The sequence below is a fragment of the Heterodontus francisci genome, chromosome 35 (genome assembly GCF_036365525.1).
Source record: "Heterodontus francisci isolate sHetFra1 chromosome 35, sHetFra1.hap1, whole genome shotgun sequence".
Taxonomy (NCBI): domain Eukaryota; kingdom Metazoa; phylum Chordata; class Chondrichthyes; order Heterodontiformes; family Heterodontidae; genus Heterodontus; species Heterodontus francisci.
Genome location: NC_090405.1, coordinates 49,099,749 through 49,119,212, shown reverse-complemented (window position 1 = coordinate 49,119,212; position 19,464 = coordinate 49,099,749). Strand labels below are relative to the sequence as shown.

At 41.7% G+C, this 19,464-nt stretch overlaps 1 protein-coding gene across 3 annotated transcripts in view; it reads left to right on the top strand.

Moving 5' to 3' along the window:
* Window positions 1–19,464, top strand: part of scaper (S-phase cyclin A-associated protein in the ER) — a 384,847-nt gene that overhangs the window by 66,857 nt on the left and 298,526 nt on the right. For all 3 annotated transcript variants that reach the window (XM_068015512.1, XM_068015509.1, XM_068015510.1), the window contains exons 5-8: window positions 3,132–3,232; window positions 4,761–4,892; window positions 7,496–7,650; window positions 14,248–14,513. In XM_068015512.1, the coding sequence (XP_067871613.1) occupies window positions 3,132–3,232; window positions 4,761–4,892; window positions 7,496–7,650; window positions 14,248–14,513 (654 nt within the window). The remainder of the gene's footprint in view (window positions 1–3,131; window positions 3,233–4,760; window positions 4,893–7,495; window positions 7,651–14,247; window positions 14,514–19,464) is intronic.

Sequence of the window (19,464 nt, the reverse complement as noted above, 5' to 3'; positions counted from 1 at the left end):
GATTCACCTGCTGGAGAGGGCTCCAGCAAAGCAAGTGTTTTCTAAACATATGGCATGGTGATGGGCTGAAGCACCAAAACTCATCAGAAAACTGGCGAGTTCCTCTTTGCAATAATCAGGTCTCCAGTTATGATTGTAAGTGCTATTTCCTAAATTAGCACAATCTTTCTTTGAAAGTTAACTAATTGTTCTTAGCAATGTATAATATTGTATCCTGTCCCAATTAATTGTTTTCAGGGAGTTTAAGATCTGATATTGTATGAGAAGGTTGTTTCCAACTGTTGTCTTGTGATAGCCTTCTAAAATATAACTCATTTGATTTCATAAGACCATTGTGGCCTTGTCAGTTGTGTGTGTTTTGGATACTTATCAAAGTTGGGTGCTGCAGATAACCTTCAAAGTGATGCTTCTAGGTCAAAGGAGATAAAATGGATAAAGGTCCAACGGTTGGCTTAGTTCTGTATTTGGCCAAAATATATTTGAGGTGCATAAAATTAAACAATTACTTGCATTTGACGAGAGACTGCTTCATTTCAAGAGCTTTTCTAAAGGGGCAGTAAGAGCAATGGAGCCTTAAACATCGATCATAGTTGTACTACACTGTACAGCTTCTATAAATGATCTAATTGTTTCAGTTGGTAGTTTTAGCCAGTGCAAACATGATAGTTTCTGCTTCTTAGATTGGCATGAGGTGTAGAAGGCATCCTACCGAAATATCACTTTACCATGATCAGGGTTCATTTTTAGACCACAACTATGCTAACTCACTAGAAAAGGGGAGATGTAGCTTTTAGATTCAGGTATTTGATTTCCTTCTGTGGGAGGACATGGTATTGAACAACAATTTGTTTTTATATAGTGTCCTCTAACCTAGGAAAGGTTCTGTAGATTCTTCACACAAGTGTAAACGGACAAAAAGTTTGGTTTTCATAAAAAGTGGGTTTTAAGGAGAGTCTTAAAAGTGGAATGAGAGATGGAGGAGGGGAGGTTTAGAGAGAGAATTCCAGAGCTTGAGACTGAGACAGCTGAAGGCACAGTGCCAATAGTGGGGCAAAGGAAGTGGGGGATGCACAAGAGTCCAGAGTTAAGAGCGCAGATTTCTTGAATGGTTGTATGACTGGAGGACATTACAGAAATAGGGAGGAGTGAGGCCATGGTGTGATTTGAACAGGAAGATGAGAATTTTAAATCAAAGTGTTGGTGAAGTGGCAGCCAATGTACGTCAGTGAGCACAGGTGCAATGGCTCAACGGAACTTGGTGCGTTTTAGGATACAGGCAGCAGAGTCTTGCATGAGCTTAAGTTTGTGGAGGGTTAAAGATGAAAGCTGGCCAGGAGATCATTTGAATAGTTGTGTCAGGTGATTTCAACAGCAGATGAGCTGAGACAGACAGGTGATGCTACAGAGATTAAATAGGACACCAAGGTTGCAAGCTGTCAGATTCAGCTGAAGACAATGGCCAGGGAGGGGGGATAGAGTCGGTGGCACGGGAACAGATTTTGTGCTAGGAGCTAAAAACAATGGCTTTGCTCTCGCTATTGTTTAATTGGAAGAAATTGTGGCTCATCCACGATTGGATGTTGGTCAAGCAGCCTAGCAACACAGGCGATGGAGGGGTCGAGAGAATTACGGCTGAGGTAGAGCTGGATGTCGTCCGTGTACGTGTGGAACTTGACATCATATCTTCACTGAAGGGCATTATGTAGATGAGAAAAAGGAGGTGATGAAGGATTTAATCGTGGGGGACTCTAGAGGTAATATTGCATGGGTGGAAAAATAAGTAATTGCAGGAGATTCTCTAGCTACGACAGAATAAGTAAGAATGGAACAAGGTGAGGGCAGTCCCACTCAGCTGGACGATAGAGGAGAGACATTGGTTAGAAGCATAGAAACATAGAAAATAGGAGCAGGAGTAGGCCATTCGGCCCTTTGAGCCTGCTCTGCCATTCATTATGATCATGGCTGATCATTCTATTCAGCAGCCTGTTCCCGCTTTCGCCCCATACCCTTTGATCCCTTTAGACCCAAGAGCTATATCTAACTCTAATCCATGTCAAAGACTGCAGAGATATTGAGAAGGATGAGGAGAGGGTGCACCAGTCATGTAGGATGTCATTTGTGACAGTGATAAGGGGCCACTTCATTGCTGTGGCAGAGCCGGAAACCAGAGTGTAGAGGTTCAAGCATGGAGTTGTGGGAAAGATGGGCACGGATTTGAGAAGTGGCAACACATTCAAGGACTTGGGAGAAGAAAACGAGATTGGAGATAGGGTGGTAGCTTGCAAGGACAGAGGGGTCAAGGGTGCTTTTTTTTTGAGAAGAGGGATAGTACCAGAGGAGTGGGAGCCATTTATAATATCAGCAAGCATAGGGACCTGGAAGAAAAGTTGGGTGGTGAGCAGTTTAGTGGGAATAGAGTCGAGAGAGTAGGAGGAGGGTTGCGAGGACAAGACGAGCTCAGAGAGGGAATGACAGGAGATAGGGAAACTATAAAAAGATACAGGTTCTGGGCTAGGACAGGGGTAAAATGTTAGTGGAAACACAACTTGTGGGAAAGGGAAAGATGTGGCAGAGGCAGCTGAACAGAAGGTCTCAATTTTAGTGAGAAGGAAATCCACTCTCCACATGTTGCTGAAGATGAGGGTGGAGAGTGGTTTAAGGAGATGTAAGTACAAAATTTATAACAGTACAATAATATAAAAGCAAAATACTGTGGAAGCTGGAAATCTGAAATAAAAACAAAATGCTGGAAACACTCAGCAGGTCTGGCAGCATCTGTGAAGAGAGAAGCAGAGTTATCGTTTTAGATCTGTGACCTTTCATCAGATCATCTGTAAGCATTAGCCTTGTGACTATAAAGAGCCATTTAGAACAAAACTATTGTCTGGGTATTGAAGTTGCAGCACTTTCCAACCATTTCCTTTGGGAGCTATTTTTGTACTGTATTTTATTCAATTAATTACTTAATCACAGTGAAGTAGTCAACAGAATTTAACAGTCTGATATACTTGTGGCAGAGTAGAGGGAGGTACTCTCGTATCCTAAACCAACATTCTTTATGTTTTGTAGGAGTGGAGGGGCATGCCTAAAGTATTACTTGCAACTCAACTGTAATGAACTTCTTTCCTCAGGAGGTGCTGATGATGCTGGATAACTACGTGCGAGATTTCAAGGCCCTGATAGATTGGCTACAGCTGCAGGAAAAGCTGGAGAATACAGATGCACAGAACAGGTAGTATGCTACAGTGGGCACTAAATATTTGAAAGAACTTAATTATTGAATGGGAGATCCGAATTTTATTGAACTGACACTCAATCCTGAATATTGCAAAGAACAATGGGTAGTGACATCATGCATGAGGACAGAGGCGTTGGAGAGGAAATTCATGATGCCAGCAATATATTTGATCTTAGGCAACCTGTTCGAAGCAATTTTAAAACAGAAGACATTGGAAGGTAGGCAGACTGAGACGCAATATAGCAGACACTTCATAGTATTTAGGATTATGTAGCAGTTCAGAAAACTACAATTAAGCATTAAAGAACAGACTACATTTGGTGCATGTTACTCCCTTGCATATATGTGTATGTTATTTTTGAATGAATGTACCTGCAATTTGGTAGGAGGCAGTCTTCAATTTACAAATTTTCCTTGTGCAGATTCACTGTTCTGAGTTTTGATGTGCATCTGATTGTTACGTCATTTGAGATGTTCTGGGGTGAAAGATTATTTAGTTCCATTTCTTGGATCCTGATCAATTGGTATATTGGGAATTTGTATCTTTACTTGGTTGAGACTGCATTCTGAGTTAGGTTCAAATTAAGGGGGGAGGGGGGGGTTCAGACAGCACTGAAGAAATTGCACTCCTCATTGCTTGTATAGTTTTGAAATAAAAAAAATTGAGGGGATTGAAATGGTTAAAAAAAAAATGAAGAAATAGGTAAATTTATATTATTTCTCAAACATCAACTTTGAACTTTAAAAAGCTGTAGTGGGAAAAATGCGTAATAGTAGTCTGTGTCAGCAATAGCTTACTTCAGATGTAGTTTCTTGTTGCTTTAGGTATTGCCTGTTCCCCTGATGTGTCATACGAACATGCTTTAAGAGTGGAGCTGTCGTCATATGAAACTACGTGCATAGTATTAGAATATTCACAGCATGGAAGCAGGACATGCCAGTGCTGGTGTTTATCCTGCACATGAGCCTCCTCCCACCTTACTTAATCTCACCCTGTCAGCATATCCTTCTATTCATCCTCCCTCGTGTACTTATCTAGCTCCCCCTAAAATGAATCTGTGCTATTCGCTTCAATTACTCCATGGTAGCAAGCTCTATATTCTAACCACTCTCTTGAATGAAGAAGTTTCTCTTGAATTCCTTATTGGATCTATTAGTGACTATCTTGTATTAACGGCCCCTAGTTTTGGACATCTTCCCCCACCTTGCACAAATGGAAACATCTTCTCTACAATTATCCTATTGAAACCCTTTGAAATTTTAATGACCATTATCTGGTCACCTCTCGGCCTTCTATTTTCTAGAGAAAAATGCCCCAGCCTGTTCAGTCATTCCTGATTATAATCTCCCAGTTTTGCTTTCATCCTTAAAGTTCTTTTTTTGCTCCTATTCCAGCATCTCTATATCCTTTTTGTAGTATGGAGACTAGAACCGAGCAAAGTACTTTGCGTGTATATGTCTCCTATGTCATGTATAAATGTCATGCCTTCAGGTCTTGACTTGTGTCCTCTGTCTATTGCAGACCCACATCGCTGGCCTGGGAAGTGAGAAAAATGTCCCCAGGACGACATGTTATGCCAAGTCCACCTGCAGACAGAATTTGTACCACCTCGAGTGCTCGAAGGAGTTTAAACTTTGGGGCTCCCAATACCATGTAAGAGTTTCTAACTTGGGATTTGCTTTTTGCGTGGTGATAATTGAAGGATATTACATCCTTCCTGTGGTCATGTTTATGTATCCTCTGGCCCAATGATTGAGACCAGTGTCCTGAAATCCTCAAGGAAACTAGCTTGCATTTCATGGTGGAGTTCTGTATGTTCTGCTGGTTAATGAAGCGCCTGCAGTTATATAATATCGTGTGATGTCATCAGACAGTCTTAAAATGCTTCGCACCCAGTATATTACTTTTTAAATGTAATTGCTGTGATGTAGGCGAATATAGCAGCCATTTTGTGCATAGCAAGATCCCACAAACAACAACTTAAATGAATGACCAGAAAATGTGTTTTTGGTACTATTAGTTGAGGAAGACTTGTCAGCCAGGAAACTGGGAGCAGTCCCTGCTCCTCTTCAAATAGTGCCATGGAATTTTGATGCCCACTTGAACAGACAGATCGAGCTTACCTTCAAAGTCTCATCCAAACGATGGCAGTTTAGATTATATGCTCAAGTATTGGAGTGGGGCTTGAACCTCCAATCTTCTGATTCTAAGATAAGAATGCTATCAGTAGAGCCTAGTTGATTGTTACGGAATTGTGTTGTTCTGCATGCTGATTTTAGGCATCTTTTCTGGCAGTATTCTGGCCATTGAGCGTTGTCTTATGTTAACGTGAGTTAGGAACAAACCGAGTGGCATTAATTCCACCAAGTTCTCCCTAATGTTGGTGTGAAATCTTGTCCCGCTTGACATGAATGTCTTATGATTATTCACGCCATGTAAATTTCTCTTGGAGAATAAAAGAAGCTGTTATTCTCTAGCCAATAATAAGCAGGGGGAAAAAAAATCAGAAAAGGTGAATCCTGATCTCTCTCTTGTGGCAGAGAACCACTCTCAAACGCGTACCACTTGATCGATGGAAAATGATGTGCGCTTGGCTGTTTTAAAGAAAACCTTTGAAACTTTTAAATGTTCGATTGAAATGATATATCAGCTTTTTGAATGAGCCAAGTTCTTAATCTGATGTCAGATTGCATAAAAAGTTATCTTCATATAAAACTAATTAAATTCCAGTTATTTACCCAAAGTGGATAATGCCGTGCTAAAAATGTGATCAGTTTTCTTTTTATTCAGCAGTAAATGCCATTATTTGAGTGTATTGATTTCCAGAGGCAAGTCTGAGATTAACAGGAAGCTTTATCCTTTGTTTAATGTCACTTACTTGGGGCTCCTTTTAATTTATTAAACATATTGTTGCTGAAGAATGTTCACATCTAATTGTGGTTGAAGACAGCTGAAGAGTTGGTTCAATACATATTATTTTATAATGGGAGTACCTCAGGAAATGACTATTGATTATCAAAGAGTACTGTAAATATTGACTGGTATTGACATGCACATTCACATGGAGTTCAAACAGTAGTTCAACTTAGCATCCAGTGTCATAGAACAACTGAGGTAAAGAAAACCAATACTTCATGTGTTATGGTTTATATGTTCTGCTTCATTGTGTTCAATGTTAATGAACAACATTAGGAAAATTATGGTGGACATCAGTGAACAGCAAAGATGCACATATCCCCATGTTTAGTGCACAGGTAGAGTCAGTGCCACAAACATTTGCATATTAAAACCTCTTATCTTCCCATTTTGTATTTACCATTAGATCTTGTAACCCATTCACTTATATTTAAAATAGAATGCATTTTTAAAAGTCTCAACCTCTGGCTTTAATGCACATCATTGAAATTTCCTAATTATAAGAGTTTTTAGGTTTTTAGCTGGAATTTTATCTGTGGTTTAATTTATATTCAAGTGTAAAAGATTTGTGGAAGATCCTTGGCTACCAGTGCTGTGGATTCTGTCAATTTTCCTATATTTTAGGGCGCATGCACAGAACAAGCTGCAGCAGACAAACCTGTATGTACAGTTACTTGGAATTTGTGAAATGCAGCTTTATTACTGTCTGGAGGAGTTTCTCTGATATTTGGAAAAGGTCTATACAAGTCAAGCATGAAAACACCACAATGCTGGCTTGTACACCTACATTCAAGAAACAAATGGCTGTTGGTACCACCAATAGCAACATTACATCGTGGCTCAATTACTTTTGAGGCACTGGGGAAACAAGAATTTGGAACAGGTGGGAAGTGTATATATTACCTAGGAATGTCAGACAATTGCTCTTGTATAAAGTTCCAAAGCACTTCATAACCAATTAAGTACTTCAGTGAGGTGTTGTTACAGTTGTGTAGGCAAACACAGCATCAAATCTGTGCACAGCAAGAACCCACAAACAGCAGTGAGTGTTTTTTTATTGGTTTTAGCTGGGGGGATAAATGTTTGGTCAATTATTGAGGAGTGTGTGAATTTCTTGTGGATTAGTGTGGGTACAATGTGCCTGAGAAAGTGCTTCTGTGTTGCATGTAATTGGAACAGTTTGAGGAGCATTGGCGATTGGGGAATCATTAGGCTTTATAGTGTTAAGCTAGGAACCTCTAATGCCCAGATTCTTTTTTTTATCTCCAGTAGTTCTTTCCTTTTTGGTGACTGTTTCTCCTCATGGTTTGAATCCGAATCTTAATTTATTTTCTACTTAGGACAGCCCCTCCTGCCTTGGTAGCAGCTCGTCTTGCCCCAACTGGTGTCAGTTGGGCAGACAAAGTCAAAGCTAATCGCGCGAATACTGTGGCTCCAAAACACAGCCGCAACAACTGTCAAAAGTCTTCACAGCGGATAAGATTGCACCCAAACGGTGAGTCATACTTCATTATGATATAAAAATTAAAACAAACAACACTGGTGACACTCAGCAGGTTAGGTAGCATCTGTGGAGAGAGAGAAACACTGAATGTTTCAGCTCAGTGACTTTTCATCAGAACCAACCATATTTTTACTGATTGAATCAGTATTCTGCAGAGTGATAAAGGGGTACAGTTTGAGGTTGAATGTTAAGTGAAGCAACTTTTATTTGTGGCTTTGATTTTGCGCTGCTGTGCAAGCCCTGCACTCAGGTTTGTTGACCAAACTGTTTGACAGCTGAGGAAAGAAGAGATGTAATTCACTCACTCCTCGTTTTTCAGGAATCTATTAATTGTCACAGTCCATGTCCATGTGTACAGTCTTGTTCTCATTTTCAGTCAGCACCAGTTACATACAGGAATAAGTTCTCATCAAATGGATAGTTCAATCTGTTATTACATTTATGGATAACAAAATGAGTCCACTTTTGTCCAGGAAACACTACATTTTTTTGCTACTGTGAGCAACTAGACTCCATTCCTTTAAGTTGTCACCCAGCCAAATGTTTTCAGCCTTTTCTTTGTTGGGGGAATGGGGGGAGGGATCTTTTCCAAATGTTGAGATACTCTGTGGAGACCTTGTCCTAACTTGTAAAAGACAGGTGGGTCAGTTACCTAAAGGGAAACTGTGCTTTCATTGCAGAATCATTTTTTTGTCATTTTGCAGCACGAGAAATGGCAAATTCAGAAATCTGAGGACAGACAGAAATCTAACGAGCTTGTGAATCCCCTAGGCTCTCCTCACAGACAATAGTCTGAGGACTTAAGTTTGTAAACTTGTGCCTAGATCTATACCAGTTTAAACTGGTAGGCAGATGGTTCCAGAATTCCTGCTGCTAATTCACAGTGGGCAGTATCATTATTTTTGCTCTTGCGGAACATGCCTGTATTTTAAGAGAGTGATGAAGTCAGAAACAAGAGGAACGCTACTTCTAGTTGAACTTGTTGGAGGGTGACTTGTTGGAACACCCACACATTGGTGGCATACTGGTTCAACCCCATGTGCTTCCAAGCTCCTAATTCCAGCTGCATCGGGGCACCAGAGGACGGGGAGTGGGAAATTAGTGAGTTGCCCTGTTCCCCGTATCTGCTAGCAGCTGTGAATACTTCATTTGTGGTCTTAGAAACAGGTAACCTATTTTTCTCTGCAACCACTTGTTTGGAGATTCCAAATGGATTGTGGAGATGATAAAGACAGCGTTGCACTATTGCTATTCGAAATTTTCTGAGGTCTTTTCTGAGATACAGTGGTGCTGATCAATCCCTCCTGCCATGGTGTTAGCAGTCCAAGTACCTTGCGTTCAGGACTGTGATTGTATTGCCCATTATCTAATTATATGATAGTTAACACTATGAGCAGGGTGGCAGAGTTCTTTCTGCACTGACCTATTTGTAGACTGAGCCCAGATTCTTCTCTCTATCTCCTTGTCCTTTCCACCCAACGAAGTTCTAAAGTCATCACAGATATTTCAGCTTTTCTCACCTCACTAAACTTACTGTGTTCAGTCCCACTATTACTCCTGTTGCAAGTACTAATCCTGTGCAGTAATTGCTTTGAATTGTACCTTAAATGTTGGTCCAGATAATTCTGCCAGTTCCATGAGGGCATGATGCCTGGAGTCATCAAAAATGACATTTCCACTCCTTTACCTGCCTCCAGTGGAGTCAAATAGGGTAGTGTTCTAGTTCCCATCTTACTTAGTATCTTTTTTGCTTCTGTGCTTACTTTTGTCATCAGGAACATGAATAAAGGAACGTGTATTCGCTTCAGGACGGAGGGAAAGTTGTACAATCTCTGCCGCATGCAGTCTAAAACAAAACAAAGGTTAATAAATTAGAGTCTTTTTTAAAGGTCTTTAGAGTGTTGAACACCTTGTTAGTGAGCATGACAGATATTATAAAATTATATATTAATTAACCATAAGTATAGCTGCTACACGGCATAGAGCTATCAAGGATCCGTAGCATGTCTGTATCACAGATGTGAATTATCCTGTTTATGTCAGGAAACAGTCCAGGCTGACCAGCTTTAAGAGTTCTTTTCTACATGTTCCACTGAAATTTATAAAGCGAGCATTGGAAATACTGGGATAAAGTTCTAAAGTAGCTTTTTATCAAACCTGGAAATGTTCACTGGTTTCAAGAGATGCTGCAAAGCTTCTGAAGTGCTTTGAGTGAATGAAAGCTGCTTGACAAGGTGGGGGGTAAGAGAGAGAGAGACAGAGCGAGTGTGTGTGTGTGTCTCAGGCACAGGATAGCTAAGAGTAAAATAATGTTTTTACAGCAGCTTTTCTCTAAGAAACCTGATCTTAGAACTGCAGACAGTAGCCGCCTATGATGTCAGAATATGGAGGATAGCCTGATTTAAGGTTCCTTCACAATCGCCCCTTTTTTAAAAAACAAACCTTCCCACTTCTAGATTATTAGATGGTTGGAATTTCTGATCATATGTGACAAATTTTATGTATGTAATTGATGCATCATTATGTTAATTTTGCTTTGCTGTAAGTTCTCAGTTCAAAATAAAAATAGTTTACACTTTTACCAAGATTTCAGGGAAGTTTGTGTCAGGTCTTTGAATGCATAAGGCAGTAATGACCCAGAGCTTTTTCAAGCATCTCTTTCCTGTTGATTTTAAAAGGCAATCGTTACCTGATGGTGTTGTCTTGTATGTCTTTGACCTAACTCTCACCATGTTGTTTAGTGTATTGAAACCAAAATGACCAGGAGAAATCATACTAAAGACAATACATTGTAAGATAGTTTGAAAGTCTTCTAGCTTGATGCCCTTAGTTCATCACATCAGATTTCAGTAACAGATCCTGCACACTTTCTGAAAATGCTTTCTCCAGCCGCAAGCTTTTTTTTGGATGTTCTCTATTGTTTTACAGCTAGGTGTGTTGTGCAGCATAATGACTCGAGGCTCATGAATGGGACTTGAACCCACAATAGGGTTGCCAACTCTGGATGGAGGCATTCCTGGAGGTTTGAACACATTACATTCTGACCATGCGATGCTTGATCACATGACTTCTACAAATGTTACTGCATTTGCTGTAGGAAGGGTTGGGTCCCCTACAATGTACCTTCTAAGTCGTGTGGCCACGCAGCAACCTGAAAGTTCCCGCGCAGATCGCACACAAGTTGACCCCTCTAAGTTACTGTGCATGCACTGCCATGCAAAATAATTTAAAGGGGCCACCCACTTAAATTGCCCACGCACGCCAAACAAAATCGAGGGTACGTGATTTTGTACTGGAGCCGTTATGCTGAACCTGTGAACTAGCAAGGAGGGGAACTGAGGATGGGGAAGAGTGGAAACTGAAGGTGGAGGAATGATTCACCTTGGAGAAACTAGAGATGGGAGGAACTTTGGTTCCATCAGTACATCATGGTAACTCACTGAAATTGCACTGATAACTAATAGTAAAGTGGTAAAACTCAGATTTCCCAGATAACCAAAAGTCAATATGTTTAACTGGTAGTAATAGGTGTAGTGCCCTGATATCTTACCTGTAACCGGTAGTAATCCTATAAGCTGCTGATGGTCATCCTGAAACCATAGCCAGAATTCTTCTGCACCGTGTAAGGTGCATTTACGGCTCCCCACTCGACCACTTGTAGCAGGTCCGACCTCTCTCCCTATCAGCTTGAACTCCGGTTTGGACTCCAGTTCCGTGCAAAGGTGATCATGTTGGACTGGGAGCATTCGTCAAAGTGATTTCCTGGGCTGCTGGAGATAGAAGTACCCTTGATTCCGCAAAACTCCTGATCATTTTGGGAGCGTTGGGAACCATAATCCAGAACCTTCTGTCTCAGATAAGTGACTACTATCAACTGAGCCACGGCTCAAATCATACTGATTGACACACAGCCTGCATTGGTCAATGTGATCTGGGGCTGGAGATGGGTGTTTACTTCTCTAATTCTGAGATTCATCACCCAAAGGCTCAGTAAGATAGTAACAAAACCAAAGGAAAGCACCAAGGGTGTTTTTTGTATCCAAGTTTAGTCAAGCTCAGTGGAGGCTGAGAAAGATTACATTTTATTCATGCTAAAGTACATTTAGCCTCCACAAAATGTATGGATATTTCGAGATGTTTTGGGAATTCCAACAAAATGTAACAAAACTGGCCATATGTAAAATATTGATTTGCACTCTGATGTACTCTAAGGAGACTTTATAATTGGCTACAAAACACCAAGATCATATGTTGCCTTATGGTACTTGCTTCCTTGATGAATTCCCTGAAACATTTCTCCCGAGTGTATGTGTGTTCCTTTGCTTCGGGTAAACCAATTGCATTGGAAATGTGAGCCATGAAGTATTGAATGAAATGTTTGCATCAGATTTTCAATTGGAGAGGGCTGGAATCCTTCCTCCCCAGTGTAATTCTTAAACCTCGATCTGCAATAATTTGTTTTTAACAAGTCAGTTTTTTTCCTTAATATTGGGAGAAACACCCATAAACTTCTAATTTAATTGAAAATCTTCCAGCTGTGAGTGCAACTGTTCATGGATTGATAGCTGTTTCTAATTTATTCCATATTTTCCAACTGTCTTTTTAATTGGAAATGTCCTGACGTTAAGCAGTGCTCCTGCAGCAGCACACGGGACTTCCAAGCTAGCAAAATCAGCCAATCTGCTGGCCCTAGAGGCAACACTCATCCAAACTCCCTTTTAACATGTTGCAGATTGAGATGAATACTTTAAACAATATTTCCACTCTCCTTAAATTAATGCTGTTTTTCACCCTGCTAACCCTCCATTTATACTGTTCTGCCTGGTTGGTAGGGTCCATCCCATTGGTGTTTCTGCTGACATCAATATCAATTCTTGCCTTGTGGTTAACATTAAATCTAGTTTCAGAATCCTCTTCTTTCCTACTTGACTCACCAAAAACTTATAAATTTGATCTGCAGTGATATGTTCAAATATCTACCTCTAGTCTTCTTTCTAACTTGCTTTTCCTCACTACCTTTATGTTGACCTACTTCCAGCCTCTTCTCATTCTTGGGCAGCACAAGAATGACTCGGGTGATTCACCCTGCATTATTACCTCCAGGTTGTTGCAAACCTTCCAATTTTAAAAGTCATCATTTAAAGGTCACAAGTGTTGATATTGTACAGATGCTTAATATTGAGATGAGCTTCATCTTCAAATTGGGTGGTCTCCATGTGTTTGTAGTGCATACAGGGAAAAAACTGGCAGTTCTCAACCATCTGCTCTGTCCACAGTTGTGCATAGTTGATGCATGACTATTGTATAAGTATATAAGGAAGCTGTGAAAGTTTTAGGCTCACCATAGCAGAGCATCTGATATTTGAGAGCAATGACCAGATTTGTGGGTGATGATGAAAACTGATATTCTTTTGTTTAGCATCTGTGGTAGATACAGCAGCTGTAGAAATGGTACAATTGCCTATGCAGAACTATAACTTCTGAAACAAAAACAAGAAATGCTGGATTCACTCAGCAGGTCTGGCAGCATCTGTGGAAAGAGAAGCAGAGTTAACGTTTCGGGTCAGTGACCCTTCTTCGGAACAGTAACTTCTGCCTGCTGTGTGTCATTTTGGTATGCTAGCTAGTTAATTTTATTTTTGACACTTTTTGCTTTACTTTTCTCCTTTCGGCACTAGCTCTTGTTCCCTGAGCACACATAGTCCTCTGGTACCAACATAATTGATTGCTTTTCCTGTGTAAACCTAAACAAATAAGAGCAAAAATTGTGAGGCTTTACTGCCAGTGCATTGTCTTGTTAGATGTGAACAGTAGTCAGAGATAGGACCATGACTTTCTGGCCCTGATTGTGCACCCTTCATATGTGTGTATTGAGGCTTCAAGTAAAGCCTTGCAGTTCTTGCCCTTTCATTGATGGGGACCATCACTGCTGAGCCTGATCCTGCCCTCCATCCCCCAACCAGACCAGTCAGGTTTATCTTTTGCTGCCTGGCTGACCATCAGACCTGTGATCTCCTGGTTCTACATTGGCTGCTACCTTTACCCATTAGACCAGCAGGCGGTTGACTGATCATGAACAATGCTCAACAATACAATTTTTGTAAATTTCCCCCCCATTTTTGATGATAAACAATTACACTGAACTTTCAGTGGCAGATTTTCAGGTTAGGAAAGTTTGAGTAGTTTGTCAGTTTGCTTTTTTTATGTGAATGTAATTAACAATATAACCATCAGAAAAGCCTTCCCAGGAACATTTTGATTGGCAAAGTCATGGACAAGACGACAGATTAGTCATTTGAACTTGATTTTAATGTTTTTTGTATATCTTTATTTTTCTCTCCTATCCTTAGATCACTTGTGCCATTGTAGCAGATAGTGTAAGCAACAATGAGGGACTTGAGGAATGACTCAGTGATTTTTTTTTTGATCGCCATGAATGAGTATCTGAGCTTTATTTGGTTAATTTTGTGCTTTGTACAGCTGAGATTGAGAACTTGCTATTCTATGGTGCTGGCTATTTACTGATCACACAGCTATGAGTTAACACTACATTTTGCCAACCTGTTCTCTTTGTTCATTTCTCTACAGAGAGGAAAGATACTGAAGGATGGGAGACGGTGCAGCGTGGAAGAACTACTCGATCGCGTTCTGCCACGATGGCAGCTAATGCCAGTGTGAAGGCCTCAGGAGCTGTGTATCTGAATCTTAAGGATGATAGTGATAAGGAGAATGGACTCTCAGTCTCGCAGAATAGCAAAATAGACTTTGAACAAAGTAGTCCTAGTTCTGAGAGTATGGCCGATACACCAGAAAAGTTGATCAAGAATGCAGACACATCTGTGGATATCCTTGAGGTATGTACTAGCTACATTAAAGTAAACAAACTTGTAAAAACTTCCTTTAGCAATATTGTATGTTGATATTGAACCGTTTAAAACTTAAAGCTCAAGACAGCTAATAGTTAGCACGATTTTAGCAAGTTGTATTATACTTGCTTTCCTGCAATCATCATATCATCATCTAATGAAATGAATTAAGGTTATAAAGTAAATATACATTTTCTTTAAAGCCACTAAGACTAACAATAAGTAGATATTTATTTGTGAAAGTGCTTGATTCCCGCACTTTCTTTTCTCTTCAAGACTAAGTTGGTTTCGTTTTCCAGTTGCGCCGTGATTATGAATTTTGACTATTACACTGAATTTCTAATGGCAATTTTTCAGGTTCAAAAAGTTTCAGTACTAACACGACATTTTAAAGTTATCATTTCATGTTTATACTAGTACCCCCACCCCCTCCAGTGATGCATATTATACAGGTCTGTACTGGTTTATGATACGTCATTTGCATATTGCCTGCAACTGTGATGACCATCCTTTTTCTGGTGGGGAATTAGGTCTTCATAGTAATTAACATTGAACAGTTAGCTAATTCGATGAACAGGCTAGTATCAAAGGAATAAATTAAGAGGCCTTGGAGAATGAGGAATAGGTGGAGTTTCTGCATTGTAATTAATTTGTTTAAATAAGTAAGCAGCTATAGTGAAGGAAGGATCAGGAACAATTAATTAAATAAACTCAGGCTTCTTGGCTGGAGTTGGATTTAAATGAAGGAAGAGAGAAGTTAGGTTCCAAGTTCAGGAGAGTCAGCAGCAGGAAGAAATGCTGGAAGGGAGCACAAATAAATTTGTGAAGGACATCATTGGAAGCATAATGAGGAGCCTTAGAGGGAGAGAAATTTAGGATCAGGCTCAGGAGAGCATGTGGTAGGGAAAATTGTATTATGAAGTTGAGATGCAAGCTTTCATTTGGTAGTATGATGAGAGAGGGGAGAAGCAAAAATAAGCTTTTGGATCAGGGAGAAAAATGAAGGCACAGAAGGAGGCCATTCGGCCCATCGTGTCTGCACCAGCTGAAAAACTAGCTGCCCAATCTAATCCCATCTTTCAGCACCTGGTCCGTAGCCTTGCAGGTTACAGCATTTCAGGTGCATGTCCAGATACCTTTTAAATAAGTTGAGGGTTTCTGCCTCCACCACCGATCCGGGCAGTGAATTCCACACACCCACTACCCTCTGGGTCAAAAAGGTTTTCCTCATGTCCCCTCTAATCCTCCGACCAATCACCTTAAATCTGTGCCCCCTGGTAATTGACCTTTCCGCTAAGAGAAACAGGCCCTTCATGTCTATCTAGGCCCCTCATAATTTTCTACAGTTCAATTAAGTCACCCCTCAGCCTCCTCTGTTTTAAGGAAAACACCCTAGCCTATCCAATCTTTCCTTACAGCTGCAACTTTCAAGCCCTGGCCACATTCTTGTAAATCTCCTCTGTACTCTTTCCAAAGCAATTATGCCCTTCCTGTAATGTGGTGACCAGAACTGTATGCAATACTCTAGCTGTGGCCTAACCAGCTTTTTATACAGTTCCAGCATTACGTCCCTGCTTTCGTATTCTATACCTCGGCCGATAAATGAAAACATTCCATTTGCCTTCTTCACTCTATCTACCTGTCCTGTCACCTTCAGGGACTTGTGGGCACGCACTCCAAGGTGTCTCACTTCTTCTACCCCTCAATATCCTCCCATTTATTGTGTGTTCCCTTGTTTTGTTTGCCCTCCACAAATGCATTCCCTCACACTTCTCCGGATTGAATTCGTTTGCCACTTTTCCGCCCGCTCAACCAAACCATTAATATCATTCTGGAGTCTACAACTATCCTCTTCACTATCAACTACACGGCCAATTTTTGTGTCATCTGCAAATTTCCCAATTATGCCTCCCACATTTAAATCCAAATCATTAATATATACCGCAGACTGCAAGGGACCCAACTTTGAGCCATGTAGAATGCCACTGGAAACCACTTGCCATTCGCAAAAACATCCATCGATCACTACTCTTTGTTTCCTGTCACTGAGCCAATTTTGGATCCAACTTGCCATATGTTTCCCATGGGCTTTTATTTTCTGACCAGTCAGCCATGTGGGACCTTGTCAAATGCCTCACTAAAATCCATGTAGACCACATCTACTGAACTGCACTCATCAATCCTCCTTGTTACTTCCTGAAAAAATTCAATTAAGTTAGTAAGGCATGACCTTCCCCTAACAAATCCATGCTGACTATTCCTGACTAATCCGTGCCTTTCTAAGTGGCAGCTTATCCTATCTCTCAGAATTGATTCTAATAATTTGCCCACCACCGAGGTCAGACTGACTGGCCTGTAATTATTTGGCCTATCCCTCGCACCCTTTTTAAACAATGGTGCAACGTTCGCAGACCTCCAATCCTCTAGTACCTCACCTGTATCTAGTGAGGATTTGAAGAAGATCCTCAGAACCATCCATTATTTCCACCCTGGCTTCCTTTAACAACCTGGGATACAATCTATCCGGCCCTGGTGATTTATCCACTTGCAAGGATGTCAGACCCTCTCGTACTTCCTCTCTCATTATGCTTATCGTACCTAATATTTCACATTCCTCCACTTTTACTACGACATCTGCATCATCCCTCTCCTTTGTGAAGACAGACAAAAAAACTCATTAAGAACCTGGCCCACATCTTCTGCATCCATGCATAAGTTCCTTTGTACATCTCTGATAGGCCCTACCCTTTCCTTAGTTATGCTCTTGCTCTCAATGTACTGATAAAACATGCTGCGACCAGGTGAGAAAGAGGTCTAAAATGTGGGGGTGGAGGGGGAAGGGGGGGGGGGGGGTGGCGCGGGAGGTTAGATTTAATTAGCCCAAAGCTGGAATTTTTTTTCCTCGAGAGTTAATAGTGGGCGGGTCTATCCTGAACACTTTCAGTGCTTTGCTGAGTCATGCAAAGGCTTGTGACTTCAGGGGATGGGTGGTTCACCTTTTTTTCTGACTGTGGGGGAGGATTCTTTGCTAATCTCCCTTTTGTCCTCTGGGACACTCCTGCCTGCAGGTATTTGTGCACACTCTACAGCACTCTTCTGTGGCACTTTGACTAGGTGAGGCATCGCCCGCATGGTTTCTCTGCCCCCTAGACGTCTTTCTTTGTGTCTGCAGGTTCCTGTAAATGCTGTTAGCAACTCTGGTGGGGTGCTTCTAGTGTCTGCATTTACATAGGGTGTGGGGCCTAACTTTCCAAAGTGTTCGGGGTTGGCTGACCGGCCAGTAGGGGTTTTCATCTGGGATTCCTCTCGGACTTCCTTTAACCTGCTGTCTTGGTCACTTTTTCCCCTTCCCTTTCTAAACTTTCAGCCTTGTGCCTGCCTGTCCCCTTTCGTTCTCAGCGGGGGTCCCTTGCAGTCCACCAGCCCTCTGCTGGAGGGTCCTCCTAACACCGGTACAGGACTTAGGGGTGCAGGTTTCACTGTTAGTTGGGGTTTTCCCTCAACCTGGCACATGTTGCAACTCCTACAGTACTCCACCACATCTTTGTGGAGTTTTGGCCAGTCAAACTGCTGTCTTATTCGGGCTTTGGTCTTTCGTATATTGGCATGTACAGCCACTGTAGTCTCGTGGGTCCTTCTTAATATTTCTCTCCGATAGCTCTGTGGCACCACTAACTGGTGAACTGCTGTCCACTCCTTGCTCTCAGGTTTGTGAGGAGAGCTCTATTTCCTCATCAGTACCTCATTCTTTAAATAGTAGCCATCAGGGACTCCCTCTGCTTCAATTTCAGACTGGGTAGCCTGTGCTAACTCTCGCAATACTGGGTTGGCTCACTGATCCTCACCTCGGGAAAATCCATTTAATTCATTCCCTGGGTCTTCTAACTTTCCAAAGTTCGGTCTCCTCTGGGGGAGCTGGTTTGATCATGGCCTGATCCACTGCACATTCAGGGCAACTGCAGGGGTCCGTCTCCTGCCACTGCCCTGTCTCTCTGACCTCCTGTGGTCTTTCTTTCACGACTGGCGGGGCTACCAACTTCACCCCCACCAGATCATTACCTAGGAGCAGGTCAATCCCGTCCACAGGCAAACTAGGAATAATCCCTACGGTTATACCCGGTCCCGAAACCAGGTCGCACTCGAACAGGTACAGGCATACACTGCTCTCCAGTACCATTCACCACCATTTTGGTGTTCAATGCACTCTCTGGGGGGGAAAGGTCAGGCTTTTTCCCAGTAAAAGGGATCTAATGACCCCTATGTCCCTGAGGATTACTATGGGCTTGCTTGCCCCACTCGAGGGGTATGGGATTACCTGCCCTTCAGAGACACAAACCCGATAACCCTCAGGAACTCTATTAACTTTTCCTGCACTTGCAGCGGTAGATTTCCTCATTCGTACTGCAGTTACAGCCACAGCTTGTTCTTCTGTGCTTTCTATCAGTTTCACTTTTTCACTGAGCAGGTGTGCCCTGATTAACCCTACAGGCTTTCCCTTTAATTTCCAGCAGTCAGCTTTGAGATGGCCTGCCTTATTATAATGGAAACACACAGGTCTCTGGGTCTCACTCTTGCTCACAGTACCTTCCTTTTTGGCTAGAGGAGGGCCTCCTGTGTCTCCTGCTTTTCTTTCTCTCCCAGGACTGCTTGGGTTCCGATCACCTCCCCACCCTTTGTCCTTTTCGGATTTGTGGGAAGGTGATAGGAAGCTGACTCCTAAATTAAAGCAAACTCATCGGCCAGAACGGCTGCTTGCCCGGCTTTCTGAACCCGCTGCTCCTCTCCATGTGTCTTGATGGAGAGTGGGAGAGAGTGTTTAAATTCCTCGAACAGAATTATTTCTCTGAGATTCTCATAGCTGAGCTGTATTTTAAGAGCACTCAGCCACTGTTCAAAAACCAGCTGCTTACTACTTTCAATCTCCAGTACTCAAGTTTGA